The 18411-nt window shown below is 28.7% G+C and overlaps 3 protein-coding genes across 5 annotated transcripts; 2 read left to right on the forward strand and 1 right to left on the reverse strand.

The window, feature by feature from the left end:
- Positions 1 to 1646: 1646 nt before the first annotated feature.
- On the forward strand, positions 1647 to 3282 carry LOC118449196 (uncharacterized). Of its 2 annotated transcripts, none has more exons than XM_035883470.2 (3): positions 1647 to 2150; positions 2219 to 2567; positions 2637 to 3282. In XM_035883470.2, exons 1-3 carry the CDS (start codon positions 2124 to 2126, stop codon positions 3182 to 3184), a joined length of 924 nt encoding a protein of 307 aa, XP_035739363.1. In that variant the 5' UTR covers positions 1647 to 2123; the 3' UTR covers positions 3185 to 3282. The 2 variants fall into 2 exon arrangements, with proteins under 2 accessions (XP_035739363.1, XP_035739362.1); XM_035883469.2 differs by having other exon boundaries at positions 1652 to 2150; positions 2212 to 2567.
- Positions 3283 to 3755: 473 nt separating this feature from the next.
- LOC118449167 (GTP-binding protein 2) lies at positions 3756 to 7620 on the reverse strand. The gene is made up of 8 exons (XM_035883409.2): positions 7602 to 7620; positions 7043 to 7160; positions 6203 to 6481; positions 5841 to 6134; positions 5441 to 5701; positions 4963 to 5356; positions 4556 to 4841; positions 3756 to 4441 (listed from the first exon to the last, which is right to left on the reverse strand). Exons 3-8 carry the CDS (start codon positions 6477 to 6479, stop codon positions 4157 to 4159), a joined length of 1797 nt encoding a protein of 598 aa, XP_035739302.1. The 5' UTR covers positions 6480 to 6481; positions 7043 to 7160; positions 7602 to 7620; the 3' UTR covers positions 3756 to 4156.
- A 2084-nt stretch (positions 7621 to 9704) lies between these two features.
- LOC118449168 (neural/ectodermal development factor IMP-L2-like) lies at positions 9705 to 14450 on the forward strand. Of its 2 annotated transcripts, XM_035883412.2 has the most exons (7): positions 9705 to 9804; positions 10803 to 11018; positions 11163 to 11227; positions 11296 to 11380; positions 12180 to 12369; positions 13053 to 13366; positions 13461 to 14448. In XM_035883412.2, exons 1-7 carry the CDS (start codon positions 9802 to 9804, stop codon positions 13479 to 13481), a joined length of 894 nt encoding a protein of 297 aa, XP_035739305.1. In that variant the 5' UTR covers positions 9705 to 9801; the 3' UTR covers positions 13482 to 14448. The 2 variants fall into 2 exon arrangements, with proteins under 2 accessions (XP_035739305.1, XP_035739306.2); XM_035883413.2 differs by lacking the exon at positions 9705 to 9804 and having other exon boundaries at positions 13053 to 13363; positions 13461 to 14450.
- The last annotated feature ends 3961 nt before the right edge of the window (positions 14451 to 18411 follow it).

Raw genomic sequence — 18411 nt, forward strand, 5'->3', positions numbered from 1 at the left:
GTGAGTTAATTACAAATATTAAAATATATAACATAAAGTAGAAGAAGATATTTTTACTAATACTATCAGATGTTTTCAGAAACTTTAAAAAGGATTGTATGATTTTGATAGATATAAGGGACAAATGTAATTAAAAAAATGATATTATAAATTATTATAAAAATCTGTTTTAAAGAAAGAAATCCTGCTGTTAGACTAGTCATTTTAAAAATCAAATGTTCAGATGTATATGATGTGAGTGTAAATTTTTTACATGCAAGTTTTTTCTATGATTGTAAATTAATTATTACTTCATATATTTTATGTTTTCAAGTATTTATATTACATAAAATTATTGTTTTTTTTATACGTTTTTATTATCAATCTGTTAAAAATGAAATACAAATATCATATATTTATAATATCCAGCTTTTATAAAATATAACTTATAAATTCTGATAATTAAATCAACTGGCAAAATTAATTTGCTATAATTGTAGCCTATTATCTTGTTAAAACAAATGACTACGTGTGGATTAAAACAAAAATATATGCTATATTATATATAGCAACGACGAATATGTAATATACATGTAAGCATCGTATATTTAAGATTGCACGTTCATGCATTAAATGTGTATTATGCATTAAATACACATAACTGATGATATGCACACGTACACACAGATAAAAAAGAAAAAGATTATATATATATATAATATATATATATATAGATTAATATAGATATATATATATCTAAGATTAATATATATATATATATATATATATATATATATATATTATATATATATATATATATATATATATATATATATATATATATATATAGATAAAAATGATGATTTTAAGAAAAATAAAAATTTAATCTGCTAGACTGAACATCAGATTTACATGAAGAAAGTATGTAAGAATTTATTAAGAAGGATGACTTAATTATTTTTTTTTATTATTTTAATTATTTACTTAGTTGTTTATTTTATTATTCACAGGGAATAAGTTGAATTTTATAATATATGAAAGAAATTTGAACACTTTAAACAATTTATACTCACATTTTATACAAATAATAATTATAATTTATTTTAATAAGATATGTATTAAGTCGAATCATAAATAATTTCCGATGCAGCTGAGTAGAATCTATTGTTCATATCTATCTACTATAAGTTACCGGGACAAACGAATTTTTGCTTTCACTAAATAGATAAGAGTTCAATTGATATTCTGACAAATATTATTTTATGTATTATAATTAACTCTACTTTTAATTCTTTATTTCTAATATTGTAATACATATATTTTATAAATTTGTTGTAGCTAAAAATGAATAGTAATAAAATGGATTTCATGTTTATTACAATGTTATATATACAGGATGTTTGTCCATGGACATACTAGGAAATTATCTTGTAATTTGTTCTCCATTAAGGAGAACAGACCTAATTCTTGAATGAAGAATATAGGTTAAAGGATGAACTATACTTACTTTCTTTTTTCTTTTTATTTTCATAAAATAGTAAATAGCCTTAAAAAGAAAAATTTATATGTATATGTCTTAGTCACAAAGAGCTTGTAAAATTTTTTTTTACTCATGATCTTTTCAAGTTAGGAAGATGTCTATAATTTGTTTTTACATATTCATGCAATAGGGATCATTTGCAATCAAAATTATATTTAGTAAAAAATTATTATTATGCACTGAAATTTAATATATTGTAATTATCTATTTATGTAATTTTATAGTTATATGAAATGTTATATTTTAATTCGCGTATTATGCTTTAATTTGGAATCGTATTTTTCATGGCGGTGATTTACATTCGTAAACTCAAACTTGCGTGTGCTAACATAACCTATTCCTTGTGATTAGGTACGATTTATGCAGCCGCTCGTGTATGTTCAAAACGTCTTAGCGATTTTAGCATTTTTCATATTTATTAGGATTTATTACATATCATAAAAATAAAATTTTTCTCTGATAGTATTATTTAATAATATTTTTTGTATAATATTAAAATAACTAATATGGTTGTTTTTACTTGTAATCATTGCGGGGAAACTTTACAAAAACCACGTGTTTCTAAACACTATCAATTTCAGTGTCGTAACAAACCTTATTTAACATGTGTGGATTGTTTAAAAGATTTTCGGTAAGTATTTGTTAATTTCCATTTTTGGAATATATTCTATTTGAAGTCAAAACAATTTAAGGGAACAGGAATATGTACAACATACAAAATGTATAACTGAGGCAGAACGATATGGTGGTAAAGATTATGTCCCAAAATCTACAGCTTGTAAGGGTGAACGTAAACAACAAGAATGGCTTAAAATTGTAAATAATGTACTTGAAACAGATAAAGATTTGTCTAATGCAGAAAAAAGTTTTTTACAAGCTTTGTCAAAATGTGAAAACATTCCCAGGAAAAAAGTCAAATTCATCAATTTTATTAATAATGCATTTGGATATAAAATAAATAAGTTAGTAGTTGAAAGTGTTTGGGCAAAAATGGAAAAAGCTTATCAACAGGCAGTAAATAATAATGTAAAGCAAGAACAAATTAGAGGTAAGTTTGAGTAATTTTATATTTGAAAATTATGTTATTACTCGATTTTAAATCTTATTTAAATTGTAGAGCCCAATGGTAATCATAAAGTAGAAGTTCATATGGAAGAAGATAAAAGTTTGAAAAATAACGTGGATAATAATATCGCAGAAAATCAAAATAATGAAAATATATTTAAAGAAAATAAATGTGATAAACAAAGTAATACGAATAATGGATTGTCTGACAACAACTGCACTGAGAAATTGGAATCTTCGAACAAAAAAAAGAAATCTAAGAAAAGAAAGCTCTCTCCATCAATGAAGAACGCAGAGGAATCTCCTGTTACTAAAAAAAATAATATGGATGATCTGAATGTAATTTCAGAAACTTTAAATGAAGTCCAAAATACAAATACATTGGAAACAACTAAATTTAATTGGAAAAATACTATTTTAAATATAGTATCTGTTAAAGGTGAGATATCTTTAAAGAAACTGCAAAAAAGGGTACGCACACAATACACAAATCATTGTCAAGCTGAAATAACAGATGAAAAGTTCATTAATAAATTTAATAAGAAACTTAACAAAATGACTGAAATTATTGTATCTGAACAAAAAATAAGACTGGCATAGATATATAAATTATTGACAATAAAAATTTGTGTTAATATTTGAAATTAAAATATGTTAAAAACAAAATTATTGAGAACTGTTTAAGAAATAGATACAATGTGATAAAATCTAAAAACATTTTATTTTTTTTTACCACTATACCTTAACTCAACTTAATAGGAATCTATTTAGAAAAATTAAGTACCAAATTTTAAAGATCTATTATGCTTTCGAATATTTGGAATTAATTATGATAATATTTTATTGGTGTTTTTTTTTCTTTCTTTTTTTTTTTAGAGATATGAAATTATAATTTTTAATATTTAAATGGAATTTATTTGTATGAAAATATTTTGATTCAATGAACTCATTTTAGGGAAAAAGAAATATTAAATTTAAATGTCAGAGAAAAAGTAGTGTTTATAATATTACATATTATTTTTTACACATACGAAAAATATATGGTAACATTCTTTTTTAAACACACTCTATGCTACACTGAAATTCTAAATAGATTCTGTTATATACTACACTATTATTTAGTAAAACATAATATTTATATTTTATTTATCTTGGTAACACCTTATTCATTTTAAGTCTACTAGGTTTTCGTTATAAATTTTATTGTAAAAGAAATCAATATATTTTCAATAAAATAAAATTTTCTTTCTGTATATAAGTAATGATTTAAATTATAGTAAGTTTAAACAAAATGGTCTTTTTGAATTTATTTTCTTATTAGAAAATAGCAAAGTAATATTTTGATATTTTTTAAATCTACCAACGTGAAGATATGTATTTATTTAATCTTTTTCTAAAACTATGCAACTTTCATTTTACCTTCGTTCTTTTCTTTTTTTAAAGAAGATCTCTTTAAAGTCAAGTACCTCTCTTTAAAATAATATACTGTACATACACAATAAACACGCACATGTGTTATCTAACTAATTGTGTTATATAAGTATTTTATTTTACATAGTCATCTATTTTCAATTATTGTATAGTATGTTGGGAACCAATTAAAGGAAAAGTTTGTGTGATTTTACCAATTCCTTTGGTACGACCCTCTCTTAATAAAAGTCGCATTCCAACATGAAGGTATTCTGGATGACTAACAAACCTAAATAATATAGACGCTGTGTCATTTGTTTGTAAACCTCTGTCTTTCATATCCATTATACCTTCAATTATACACGTTTGCCTTACGTTACCTACATGAACAGTAGTTTGAAAACCAGAAAAAATTGCAGTAGCATGGTAAACAATTAATACAGTAGCCTGAAACATACAATTAAGAATGAATATTTTTCGTTCATTATAAAAATATTGCTTTGTACAAATAGTTTAAATGAAATGAAATTAAAATTAGATCAATTAAAGAACATTATTTACTTGAAAAAATAAAGTTGCATGTGGCTTATCTCGCACAGAAACTAAAACCATGCCTGGTCGAAAATGTGGTAGAGGTGGACTATGGTTTGTCGATGGTGCCAAAGTTAAACTGGCACTTTGTGATGCTCGTACCAAACAACAAGGAGCTTTGTTACGATGTATGCTAGCAACTTTTACAGGGCTAAATTTACCATCAGGTAAAGGTCCTACCAATAATCGTGTTCCAGGTGCAATTGCACCTTTTACAAGTAAGCCACCCAAAACAGGTTGAGTTAAACCAGCAACTCTACAATATTTTGATTATTACATACTAGTACTATTATTATTTTTATACTATTATATTTAATCTATGTATTATAAGAAAATATTTAAGATAATATGATATTATTTTCATACACAATTCTTACCTAAATGTTTCATCAATTTGGAATAGACACGATTCTGGATCTGAATCCGTAGGATTTGTTTCAGATGGTGGTAAGTTTCTAATAAATGATGTTAATTCTCCTAAACCTTTTCCAGTAACACAACTGACTGTAAATACTGGTATAATATCTGTTTCATAATACTGTGATATATTGTTATTAATATTATATAATAATAATTGTTTAGAGTAACCATGCGCTTGTATAGCATTTTCTAGTTGAACTAAGGTATCATGAGTATCATAAAACCCAAGATCATTTTTATTTAAAACAATGAAAAATGGAAGTCTTAATGTCAGGCAAAGAGCCATATGTTCTTGTGACGCTTCGTTCATTGGTGGTGCAATCACCAATATGACATAATGAGGAGAATATCCTATAACATTAAATTATTTTTTATTTATTATCTAATTTAATTCGAGGTAATAAAAAGAAGGGATACGTTAAAAAGATCTTTTACCAGTTAATCCAGAAACTGTTGTTCTTAAATATTTGCGATAACCAGCCAAATCTATAAAGGTAACAACTTTCGAAGCATGTTCGCAAATTTCTTCAGCCGTTGTCATTTCAGCGTAATTTAAGACATGTCCTTCGTTATCAAATCCGATAATTTCGTGCGAAATCGACGATGTGCGGCCTGTTTTTATTTCGTGAAGATGTCGTAACATATTTAATCTTGCTCTCCCTCTACCATTATCTAATTCACCTTGCGTTAATACTCCTAAATAGATATTCCTTCTTATAACTCAAATATACTATCTTCATTATAAATGGATAAAATAGAATGAGCAAAATAAATATTGCAGAGCAAACTTTAAGTATACTTCTCTACCTTAAATGTCCTCTGCTAAGCCTCTCACCTAAGAGAGTTGACTTTCCAGCATCCTGAGCACCTATTACTGCCAATCTCAAGTCAACAACACTTCCTTGATCCTCTCTATCGTCTTTTCGTAATTTCTTCACCAGAACTTCGGCTACTCTTCTCTCACCATCACATTTTTTTTCCTTAATATTTTTATATTTAGAAATGGCAACTCTTTCACGAAGCACACAAGTTGTCGCACCTAATCTAGAAGCCATTTCTTTTAAAGTTTTAAGAGATGCCTTTAGTTCATCTTTTGATAAGCCTGTCAATCTTCCATTATCTTCAACACCTATATAAATTTATCAATGATAAACTGGATATTTTATAAACAACGTTTAAAGAAATATCTAATTTTACCAATTTGATAAATTGCCTCTCCATGACCTTCTCTGAGTCTCCATTTCATTTGTGTAACAAGATGTTCGAATCGTTGATTAGATGGATTTATTAATTTCAATTTATATTCAACATTGCCTTGCTCTGGTTCTGGTGGTAATTTTTCTTCTTGATTTTCATCAGCACTGTAATTTTCACAATCCGATACATCATTTTCTTTAGTCTCTGAGTCATCCCATGTGCCTCTTATAATATTTTTGTCATCCTCTGGGTCAAATAATGCTAAGAATGACTCCATATCTAAAAATTATCGATAAATATTATTAACCAAATGAAATGGCGTTGTATTAAACAATACTTAATGTTAAAATCGTTTATCAATATTATTTATTTGAAAAAAATTGAATGATGTAATAACATATAAAATGATACAATATCAATGTCCTAATGTTTCTCTAATTATTTAAGAAATTAATAATATGATACTAACGCGATGTTTCTCATTTTGAATGAAAAAGAGAGAGATAAGACTTGACATAAAAGGATACATGACGCACTATATATATATGCCAACATAACATAAACAGATGTATATATTATGTCGTAAAGTCAAACATAAGAAGGACAAAATGCGTGCCCACTCGTACGCACGTTTGTATACAAATAAAAATAGCAAAATCGTTTTCAAAGGAATAAAAATAAAAAAAGAATTTATTTAATACTTATGTTTGATGTACAGCTGTTTGAAAGTGAAATGACAGTTGTTATCTAAAATATTCGATAGAATTATGACGTAACATTTTCCAAACGAACAGAAGATAAAACCAAAAATTTATATTAAAAATATTAATGTTTACTTACTACATTTTCAAAAACTTTAAACTTTTCTTCGATATAAATGTATGTTCCAATCCAAAATTACTCAATCATCCAAGCTTCTTGCCATAGTTGTGGCCGCCATGACAAATATTCCTTCAATCTAGAGTTACCAACATCCAAAAATGTAACACAAATGATGCAATTTGATATAATTATGTTTAAAGTCTTCGATCATCTTTATACTGTTTATATTTGAATAATAATTGTATTTTTATTTTTCTTTTTTTATTATTTTTTTTCTTTTTATCTTTTCATAGAAGAAACATTTTTCAATCCGAATTTTTGAGTGTTGACGTCATTACCATATGAAAATTTACGCGAATAATATAACATTAAATAAAAAACGCGATCTATAGTGAATAATAAAATAGAAACACGTAGCGTCATCTATGATATAAATAAAGGCAGCTGCATATATCGTTTGACAGAAATTATTAAAAATTTGAAATTGTAGAAAAAAAAAACAAATCTTCCTAACCTAACATAAACATTATGAAGTTTTTGAATTATCAATAATTTTTCCAAAATCTTTCAAACGTACTTATTCGTATGTTTTGTCCGAATATAGAGGGGTTGATTTCTTTGGACGAGTGTACTTGAAAAGAATATATAAGGGTAGGAATCCCTCGATTCAAGTGTCACGTGTCCTATTTACATTAACCCTTAGGCGAACGCGTGTCTTATATCCTTTACGCCTTTATGTTCTGCAACACAAATATTGCAAACTAAATTACGTATGATATATACCTATGTATTCATTTTACTTTGTTATTTAAAGAAGAAAATAAAAGATCCTAAGGGATCGAATCGATTCTGATCGATTTTTTTCCTTTAATTTTTCTTATAAATTTTAATCGTTCATTAACGAAAAAAAAAAAATTTAATCATTATAAATATTTTATTTTCTCCTTCAAAATTCTATCTTCTCTTGTTAATTATTTTTTTTCTTTTTTCAATTTTAATCGATAATTAAATAATAATCGATGGAATCGTATTTTACGTAAATTGCGTACGTAATTCGATAGCTCGATATATATGATCGGTATTATTATGTATTTGCGCAATAATAAAGCGGTCTGAAAAATATTGAAATACTATAATTCGTATGGTAGCGAAAATGGATCATAGTTTGAATGTATCTGTTGATGACAAAATCTTCTCTGATGGACTATTCAGAAGGCGTATTATCTCGGTTGGATCTGTTGACAACGTAAACACAAATTGTGATTCGCCGGACAATGTCAAAAGAGGATTTAATTTATTCGTTCGCCCTGGGCAAATCTCGATGGTTTCTTTTTTTACAAAGAGTAAAAGAAGACAAGGGGAGAGACAGCTACACGCAGGAGAGAGAGAGAGAGAGAAAAAGAGAGAGAGAGAAAAAGAGAGAGAGAGAGAGAGTGAGAGAGAGAGAGAGAATACTGGGTTCACGTAGGATGAGTTTATTAAATTGCGCGTTATATTAAATTGACGAATATAATAAACATGCGGATGAATTTTATGAACGTTGCGAGAATAAAATAACACAGGGTTTTGCATATTTATAATAATATTTGATAATATTACATAAGAGAAATTTTCAATTATCAATGGATTAATTTTGTCGTATAGTTAAAATTATGTCACCGTTGGAACTATTTTTTATGAATCCTTTGTCAACTTGGAACTTCCACTGATTCATAATTTCTGTGCAAGTATGTATATGTATATATATATAAAATTATATATATAATATATATATATATAAAATTATAAATATATATATGTATATATAAAAGAAAAAAATAGTAACATTTTGATATATAAAATCAATATGCTAGAATTTTATATCTTAAATTCTAGCATTTAATGTTGCAACATAAACGATGAGTTATGTTAATAATTTTAATAATCATCCGAATCTTAGATAGTAAGGATCACGCGATGACGTCACGCAGCAGTTATTAGAATAAAACTAAAACCCTAATTTCGTTCGTGTTTTCTATTAAGTATATATATATATATATATATATATATATATAAATACACATACACGTGCGATATGCTGTTAATTGGTCGATGAAAAGGTAAAAATCTACCCTCAGAGCTGTTAAATAAGTCGGAAATTGTGCGACATTTCAGCGCGTTATATATCGTACGTTGATCCCTCAGAAAGTCGAATTAGAAAGAGTTTCGTCGAAGTTTATTGAAGAAGGATATAATAAGTATTACGTGGTCTCTTTCGTTTCGTCTTCTTGCAATCGCTTTCAATAAAAATAATTATCTCGTCGTTTTTATGAAAAAAAATCGATGCTCATAGATGAGGGTAGAAACAATACGACCATGTGTAGACTTGTATATATATATATATATATATATATGATGTAAGTACGTATACGTTTACACGCTGAACGAATAAGTGACGTGAAAGAGAGAGTGAGAGTGAGAGTGTGAAAGTAAGTGTGAGTGAGAGAGAGAGAGTGAGAGTGAGTGAGAGAGAGAGAGAGAGAGAGAGAGAGAGAGACGAACAGATAATGAATTCAATTGGTTAGTGTGGGTGTAACACCCTACTCCGTTCGAAAGCAACCAATCAGGAAGAAACGAGGGCGCCGGCTGCTACATTCGAAATATATAAATGTGCCAATATCTCGTCTCCTCTATTCAGACAGTTCTTTCTTTCTTTGCCAGTGTCACCTGAACATCCCTTGTCAAAAGTACGAAGGACAAAGTTACTAATTTCTTGTTATCTTCGAATTTTTTGAACGATGGTAAGTTTTCTCTGACATTTTTAATATCTTTTGAAACTCGTCGATTAACTCGTAGAAATTTGACAATTATCGTTTACAGGTTATTATCATTAGCTTTTCCTTCAATATGAGCAAAATCGAACATTAGAAAGCTAAATATGAATTGTTTTTCGTCGTTTCATCATTATAGACATTAAAAAGAAATTAAAGTAACACGCGACATTTATGGAATTTTTTTTTTTTTTTATTTCGATTTGAAACGAGATTATAATGACATTACGATTTTTACGATAATGACACAACGATTAATCGATTATTTTTTCAAAAGTTTCCCAAGTAGACACCTTTCCCGCCTTTTTTCTTTCTTTGCTTTTCAATTATTTAAAACTATTCTCAATGCGATTTCTCTTATCGCGGTGTGTACAAATTCCCATAATGAGGCCAGAATCGAATTGCATGATTTCATGATATTCGAGTGTCGCGTTTAAATTTCCTCCTACTAGTCATCGGAGAGTTGCAGTCAGATAAGATAAATAATCATTTCAACTATAACCTACGTTTGGAATTTAAGAACTGAACGCGTCCTTTTCAATATATAAGAAGTTCATTTGTAACATCAATTTAATATCTGATATAATTATTGATATACATAGTTTTTTATCCTCTTTTTTTTTGAGAATTCAGGTATTAATATTCACGTTGTTTGTGATAGAAAGAGAGAGAAAGAGAAAGAGAGAGAAAGAGAGAGAGAGAGAGAGAGAGAGAGAATAAAATTTATATGCACATGTGTCTTATTGATAATAGAAATATTATGTTAAACGATATTTAAAATACGTTATTAATTATTACACAACACGCGAACGTACACACAACACATGCACACTTAGGCTTCATATATTCGTAATTAGGTTACTTGTTGCATCATTTCGATCGGACGTGCCGGTTCCCTCGTCTTCTATAGTTTCGGTTTTAGCCTCTGTTTTCTTTCTATTTCTTTTTGTTATTTTTAACTTTCACAGATGAAACGATTCTTAACACCGTCTACTCTTTTCCTGATCATCGTTACGACGAATACGATCTTTGGAAGTCCTTTATCATTAATTAGATTATTAACAAATAATCATGCTTATGGCCATGGAGTTAACAAAGGTTCTAATCATTTGGACAATGAAAAGAATTATGAGAATTCAATATCCATAGATGATTCTGCTCCAACGGCTGATATTAATTTACAGGTATTGCAATATTTTACTAATATATTTTTACCTACGTTCGAATAGATTACTTAGGCTTTTCTTTTTCTTTTTTCTTTTTTTTCTTTTTTTTTTTTTCTTTTAATGGTTTCGATATTATTCTTTTTTCTTTCTTTTTTTTTCCAGGATTACCAACATGATTGGACGAAAATTACGAAGAACCCTGCGAGTTCTTTAACTGCCACAATCGGGTTAGTTTAGTTGCTCGTTAATTTTATTTATTTGTTTATTCATTTTTTAATTATTCTTTCATTTTTAGAAATCGAATCGAGTTACAATGTGAAGCTAATGGCAGTCCACCGCCACAAATTCTTTGGTTGAAAGGAAACGATCCGGAAAAGCAGGTTTTTATCATTTCTAGATTTCACAGCTGATATACCGTTGGTAGAAGAAGGGAGGGGGAAGAAAGAAAGAAAGAAAGAAGGAAAAAAAAGAGAGAAAGATAAAGAGAAAAAGATAAAGATAGAAATATAAATTTCGACATAATAAACGACATCATTTCATTGGAAATCGTAATAATAATAATAATGTTTGTCATTCATTTGGTCATGGGATGATGATTATCTATCCCCCATCAAAGGAAATAGGTTTAAAAAGTAGAGAAAAGAAAAGAAGAAAAAAAAAAAAAGAAAAAAAAAAGAAATAAATAGTTTCGATATTGAGGAACGCCACGCAGAGAAGTTGACCTCTAACAATATGCATATTACAGTAGGACCTTGATTAACCGGTCTAATCGGGACCGGGCCAGGCCGGTTAAATCGAGATCCACCGGATAATTGAGACCTGGGAAGTGTATAAATGAATAGAGGCCATTAATGAATTCGTACATTGTAGAGAGATGATAACGATGAGAATATATATTTTTTTTCTCTTTCTTTTCTTTTATTTTTGAATAATGTATTTGCGATCGTATCAATATTTTGATATTTCTTGATGAATCAGGGTCCCTTTTATTGTATTTATTATTATTATTATTATTATTATTATTATTATTATTATTATTATTATTATTATTATTATTATTATTATTTTCTTTTTTCCCCTTTGGAATTATTTCAGTCGATTGTAATATGTTATCGGTTGGTTAGATCATCCATCATTACAGTAGCATGATGTAACTTGGAAATATTTTTGCATTTCTAGTTAGCCGAGTTTCTGGGCAAAAGTATGGCGGATATGGAGATTTCTTCCGACGGATGGGAAGGACTCGGTCAGATTGTTTCGAAACTCGTCATAGAATGTGTTACACCGAACGATCAAGGTTTAATTTATTGCGCATCCGTAGCTGGCAAGAAAGTGCAGTTGTCCAGTCCGACCTTACTCTTGATCAATGGTAATAACAATAATTGTTTTATTAATCTGTTTATTTACGTTATAATGTGTTTATACACATTATAAGTACTTATAATTGATATGATACGTAAAAATTAAATGTTTATACGGTCCGTTATAATTTTGTGAAAAAGTTTGTTAACAATTGAAAAAAAAAAAGTTTAAATTTTCCAAGTTTTAAAAGTCAAAAAGGAAGAGAGAAAATTTTTTCTTTTTTTTTTTAATTTTTATCATATAGATATAATTACTTAATAAAGTAGAAATTTCTATGAAAAATATTTTTTTGATTTTATATCGACGTCAATATATTAATTATATCTTAATAGTATGTTATAATCTCTCTTTCTCTTTTAGAAATTTATTATGAAAATATTTATCGAAATTGTGAAATTAAATTGATAACAAATATAAGTAGTATATATATATATATATTATGTCTTTGTTATCAAAAAAAAAATATATATATATTTATTCAACTTTTACAGTATATTACTATCCTAGAAATTTGTTATAAAAATGTTTATCAAAATGATTAAATTAAATGACCTATAAGATATTATTTGTATATTTTTAGATTTACCAAGTTATTCGTAATTTATATTCATAAACGATTAAAATGATAAATTGATGATAAAAAGTGTAACATTGAAATAATTTTCATTGAATTGCGTGTTTATGATTTAGGAGAGAATGGAAACAGCAGTTGTAACGGCGAAAATAAACCCACGATAAGTCTGTACTCACCGATGAGATTTGCTCTGATTGGATCTACGGTCGTTTTGCCATGTAGAGCTACAGGCAAGCTGAGACCTTATACGTATTGGTTGGACAATAACGCGGCAGTTATACATTCGTCCTCGAATCCACGACATAAGATCTTAAGAAATGGTGATTTAGTCATAGATCCACTCGAATGGACAGACATGGGAAGTTTGACTTGTTATGCCAAATCGGATTACAAGGAAGACAGTGTGACTACATTCCTTTATCCAATGGTAGTAAGTTGTTTTCTATTTTTCATCAAATTTACGATTAATCATTGACAAATAAATTATTTTTATTATTTTTTTCTTTTTTTAATTATTTTCATAGAACGAAAAGAAGCATTTCTAAAAGTGAAAAGAAAATTAAGAAGAAGAAGGAAAAAAGAACAAATAAAAAACAAATTATAAAAAAGAAGAAAAAACCCGACGAAGGCCTATTGTCGATGTTCTCAAATTCGTATGATTATACTAATTCAAGATTTAAAAGAGTACAGTGAAAGTATCATTTCGACAGTATGCAAATACGGTTGATTCATTTCGAGCGTCAGTTTAATATGTTTGTCCTTTCGATCGCCGTTCGCTCTGAGAAATTTTTCTAACGAAGTACACCTTCGAGCGCACTCATGCAATGATTGCTATAAATCAAACTGGACACGACCAGTTGATCTCTTCCAACGAAATTATCATAGCTTTCTTCTCTTCTCGTTTATTCGTCTTATGATAATACATATGTACAGACATACACACATGCGCACGCACATACACACACATACATACAAACACACACACACACACACACACACACACACACACACACAGCTGAACTTATACTATTTGTCGAGTTATAACAATATAATTTTTCTTTTTTTCAATTTCTTTCTATTTCACATCTATAATGAATATATTTTTAATATGTATTTAACGATCGTATATATCGGTATTAGAAAAGAAAAAAAAAAAAAAAGAAAAAAAAAAAAGAACAGTAGTTATGCTATAGTATATAATTTTAAACGATGTACTTATTTGTTTGTATATTGTGCAAATTGTTTGTTCATATTTTTATGTATATTTTTTATTATTATTATTTTTTTTAATTTTTATCATATTTTTATATACGTTGATATTTAGATTATATTATGTAAGAGCTTTTCAGAATTATTGTTAATGTCAATGGACCGCTACCTCGATTTTGCATTAAACAAAGAGGGTATCTTTATCAGTATTATTATAACATTAAGAAATAATGATGAGAAAAAATTGTCTTGTACTTTCTCCACATCGACGCTTTGCAATGTAAATTAATATAAAATATACAACTTTCAATAAAAAGTAGAAACATGTATTAGCAACATTGTTTAGTATTTATATTTTCGTCCATTCTATTTTTTTTGTCCCTACATATGATGCATAATTATTATGATTTATTCTCTGTAATAATATATAAAAATATTTTGTTTAAAATCGAATAATTTATAGCGAAATGTTAATTAATATTTTGTCGGAACAAATCTCAAGTTAGAGATCTGTAATTATCCATATATCCTTATGGTAACTTTTTCGAATATAATCATAACTAAATAATGAGTCGATAGATGGCAGCAGAAGAAAGTTCTCGACATCCGCGCATTCGCCATTTTAAATATTTATATTTTGCGGAAAATTCGATCGAAAAAAAAAAGTACTCGCGTTCTTATTGTTTCATACGATTTAGTTATTTCTTCTTTAAGTATAAAACTGAATAAATTTCTTTGATGCATTTTCAAGCCAGTAGATTACATTTCCTTAGCGTTTCAAATCGTTTATCGTACTGTCATATGCCACGTGATGAATCGCTTTCCGCATTCTCTTGGAATTAATGTTCTCCCGAACGTTTTTTACCTCTTTCTCTTCTTTCTTAGTCCTTGACTTTTTTGTAGTTGAAGTAGCCGAGTCTACTCTGACTCTCAGGAGACGAAGCATATATTTTAACACTAAATTACTCGGTCGTCTCGGGTTGACACGAGCTGTATAAACGGAACCAAATAAACTAGAAGCAGGCCGGCGGCGAAGAGGAAGCGCGCCAGTCACTGATGACCGTTCTTCATTTAGCAATTCGCTACGCATTCTGAAGCCTCCGGGGGTGGCCAGCCATCGCCTTTTCTCTGGTAATATTCTTACCGACTCTACATGGATAAGTCACTATACCCATTACGATCATCCACATTCACCAAGACGAGTTCTTTATCTTTTTCTTATTTTTACTTTATTTTATTTTATTTTATTTTTTTTTTTTAATATTCTATAACTAGTGACAACGTTTTGATCGTTAAAAAGAAGGACACTAATCAGAAGAAAATTAAGAAAAAGACAGAGCTATAATAGATATTATAGTCGATATATGAAATAACATTATTAATGGCTTGTGCAAACGAAGTAAAAAAATATTATATTATTTTAATGGCTAAGCTTCTTTCTAAACTTTTATGAATTGACCAACTCCTAATAAATTTTCGCTAAGTATGTCTCATAAGGGACATATAAATTATTTTCATATTTTAATAGTCAATGCGACCTATCAATGGCAATTATATACTTTGGTAATTTCTAGTCTATGGTATATAGTCGATATAAAATATGTCGATTTTACCATCTCAAAATAAAGTTGAACAGCTGTTCAATTACAATCAAAATATATAGATGGCGCTTGTAACAATCAGTAAACACGTCCAATCAGATACGGTCTTATATATTTCAAATAAATCTCCCGCGATTATTTATATTTACTTACTTTTCTCTCTCTCTCTCTCTCTCTCTCTCTCTCTCTCTCTCTCTCTCTCTCTCTCTCTCTCTTTCTCTTTTTGTTAATCATACCCAACCCTCCAAGATTATATAATAAATATATATATATACATTTTAATCAATGATAAGATAGATAATCTTGCTAATCAGAATAAACAGATGTACTACTTTCTCTTGGTAGCATAATGTACCCATATAAAGATATATAGTAGATAGTTTATATTCTCATAAAACTTGGTAAAGGAGGAAGATAAAAGGGAAGGAGGTGGATAAGGAAGAGGATGAGGAAAAAGAAGGAATAGAAGAAGAAGAAGAAGAGGAACTGGGGCGAAAGAGGAAGAAACGTTGAGAGACTAAGGTGGAAGGGTGAAGAAATATGAGAACTAAACGTATAACATGCGGTTAGAGGTTGTCAAGAGAATTTTTTGTGTTCCATGTTGAGAGAATCGTGCGTGTGGTATATACATCATCGAGGGATCACTGGTCTGCAGGTGCACTTCTCTCTTTCTCTTTCTCTCTTTCTACACATATATATACACACATACATCTGGTGTGCGCGTGTAAATGCATCGGAGAAGAGACGATGACGATACGAATGTGATGGTTAGGCGTGCACTCGGCACGTCATGCACACGGAGCAGTCTCGTTACTCAGAGAAAGGAAGAAGCAGAAGAAGAAGAAGAAGAAGAAAAAGGAGGAGGAGAAGGAGGAGGAGGAGGAGGAGGTAAGGTAGGTAGGTAGGTAGGTTGGTAGTCCTAGAGAGTAGTACGTTCGCGAGGAAGTTGTCATAATACCAGTAATCAACGTTGTAATGTTGATACTGCGCGTCTCCACGGCGATCCGAATGCGTGTTCTCCTTTCTGCGCATGTCGTCTTTTTCTTTATATTGTCTTTTTTTTCTCTCTTTCTTTCTTTTTTTTCTTTTCTTTTCTTTTCTTTTCTTTTCTTTTCTTTTCCTTTCTTTTCTTTACGCTCTATGATCAGAAAAGAATTTCAATTATTGAGAAGTTAAACGTACCGTGCAAAAAAATAAAAAGAAAATAAGAAAATATAAAAAAAAAGGAAAGAAAAAAAGAGGAAAAGGTAAAATAAAAATCATTTAATAGCAATTTAACAAGTAATTTCATGTAATTAAAACAAGTCATTTTAATATCTTAAGATCCACTGGTATCTGATATTATGTATGTTAATTCGAATCTAATGTGGGATAGAGCCGTACATATCTTACACATTAATTCTAAAGTTAATTATTATTAATTATATTATAGGTAAAATAAAAAAAAAAAAAAAATAAAATAAAATAAAAAAGAAAAGAAAAAGAAGAAGATGGAAAAAGGAGAAAAGAAAGGAGGAAAAACACAGAAGAAAACACGGAAAAAATTGAGCAAGGCAAAAGAAGCACGACAAATCGAATAAATAAGAAAAGGCAAACTGTAATAAACGAATGGGATAAATCATGAATTGACGTGGGAAGGAAAGGATAAACAATACGTGTACTTCGTTTGAAGATGAAGTCTGGATTCGAAAAGGGTAAAACTCGGATGAATTATCGGACGGGATAAAAGAGTGCGTAGATGCGAAAGAGAGAAAGAATGAAAGAAAGAAAGAGAGAAAGAGAGAGAAAGAGAGATTGTGTGTCCGAAACGCATTAGTTACACGTACATACATACGTAGGTACATCTGCCCGAAGGTAATAATAACGAGGGAAGGTGCAACACATTCAGTCAGTCAGTCAGGCTGACTTTCTCATAGAAATGCTCGTAAGACTGTTCTTGAATACGTAGAAACTGTATTAGGTATAATTCAGGGTGGAGGGAGGAGCGAGCATGGCTAATGCGCGATCTGGTACAGCAATTAAGCTTCCGTGTTTTCTGCCAAGTAATAAGTGGGCTGCCGTTTCTAGAAGTGAACGCCCTACCTCTCCACATCCTCCCCCTCTTACCCTCACCTTTCTATATCTTACTAAGAGATATAAAAAAAAAGTGTACCTATATAGAGTTCTAATTAATTAATTAAAAAAAAAGAAGAAAAAAAAAAAGGAAAGTTGTGAAACGAAAAAAAGAAAAACATAATAATAATAAAAAGCAAAAAAAAAAAGTTTCTAAACGTTAACAGATATATTATATATCGAGAAAAAAATTAAAATAGAATTTATGCTTATGTTTTGGTTAAGCTTTATTCGATTACTCTTCTTCACAGTTCATTTGTTTTTTCTCCTTTTTTTTTTTTTTTCCTTTCAAATTGTAAAATTTCAAGCCTGGGAACTTTTGGCCTAATCCCGTATCTTATTCTTATTTCTATTCTTTTTATTATTATTAATTTGAATATTAGTTATGAGGAATAACAAACGGAGCAGACATTTATGATTATTTTGTTCTATTTTATTATTATTGTTTTTATTATTATTGTATTTTACTCTTAATCATGATATATATATATATATATATCATATATGTATATTATTATACATATATGTATATTATAAAGTAAAAAGATCTGGA

The sequence above is a fragment of the Vespa mandarinia genome, chromosome 12 (assembly GCF_050613455.1).
Source record: "Vespa mandarinia isolate Hongniang chromosome 12, ASM5061345v1, whole genome shotgun sequence".
NCBI classification, from domain to species: domain Eukaryota; kingdom Metazoa; phylum Arthropoda; class Insecta; order Hymenoptera; family Vespidae; genus Vespa; species Vespa mandarinia.

Excerpts from the sequence above, each read along its gene's own strand:
- LOC118449196 (XM_035883469.2), top strand. The coding sequence starts at position 2,026 with ATGGTTGTTTTTACTTGTAATCATTGCGGGGAAACTTTACAAAAACCA. Across the intron at positions 2,151-2,211 it reads GATTGTTTAAAAGATTTTCG|GGAACAGGAATATGTACAAC; the intron begins GTAAGTATTTGT and ends AAACAATTTAAG. Across the intron at positions 2,568-2,636 it reads AAAGCAAGAACAAATTAGAG|AGCCCAATGGTAATCATAAA; the intron begins GTAAGTTTGAGT and ends TTTAAATTGTAG.
- LOC118449167 (XM_035883409.2), bottom strand. The coding sequence starts at position 6,479 with ATGGAGTCATTCTTAGCATTATTTGACCCAGAGGATGACAAAAATATT. Across the intron at positions 5,702-5,840 it reads TGGAAAGTCAACTCTCTTAG|GAGTATTAACGCAAGGTGAA; the intron begins GTGAGAGGCTTA and ends ATATCTATTTAG. Across the intron at positions 5,357-5,440 it reads AACAGTTTCTGGATTAACTG|GATATTCTCCTCATTATGTC; the intron begins GTAAAAGATCTT and ends TTAATGTTATAG.
- LOC118449168 (XM_035883412.2), top strand. Across the intron at positions 11,228-11,295 it reads TCTTTAACTGCCACAATCGG|AAATCGAATCGAGTTACAAT; the intron begins GTTAGTTTAGTT and ends TTTCATTTTTAG. Across the intron at positions 11,381-12,179 it reads GAAACGATCCGGAAAAGCAG|TTAGCCGAGTTTCTGGGCAA; the intron begins GTTTTTATCATT and ends TTGCATTTCTAG.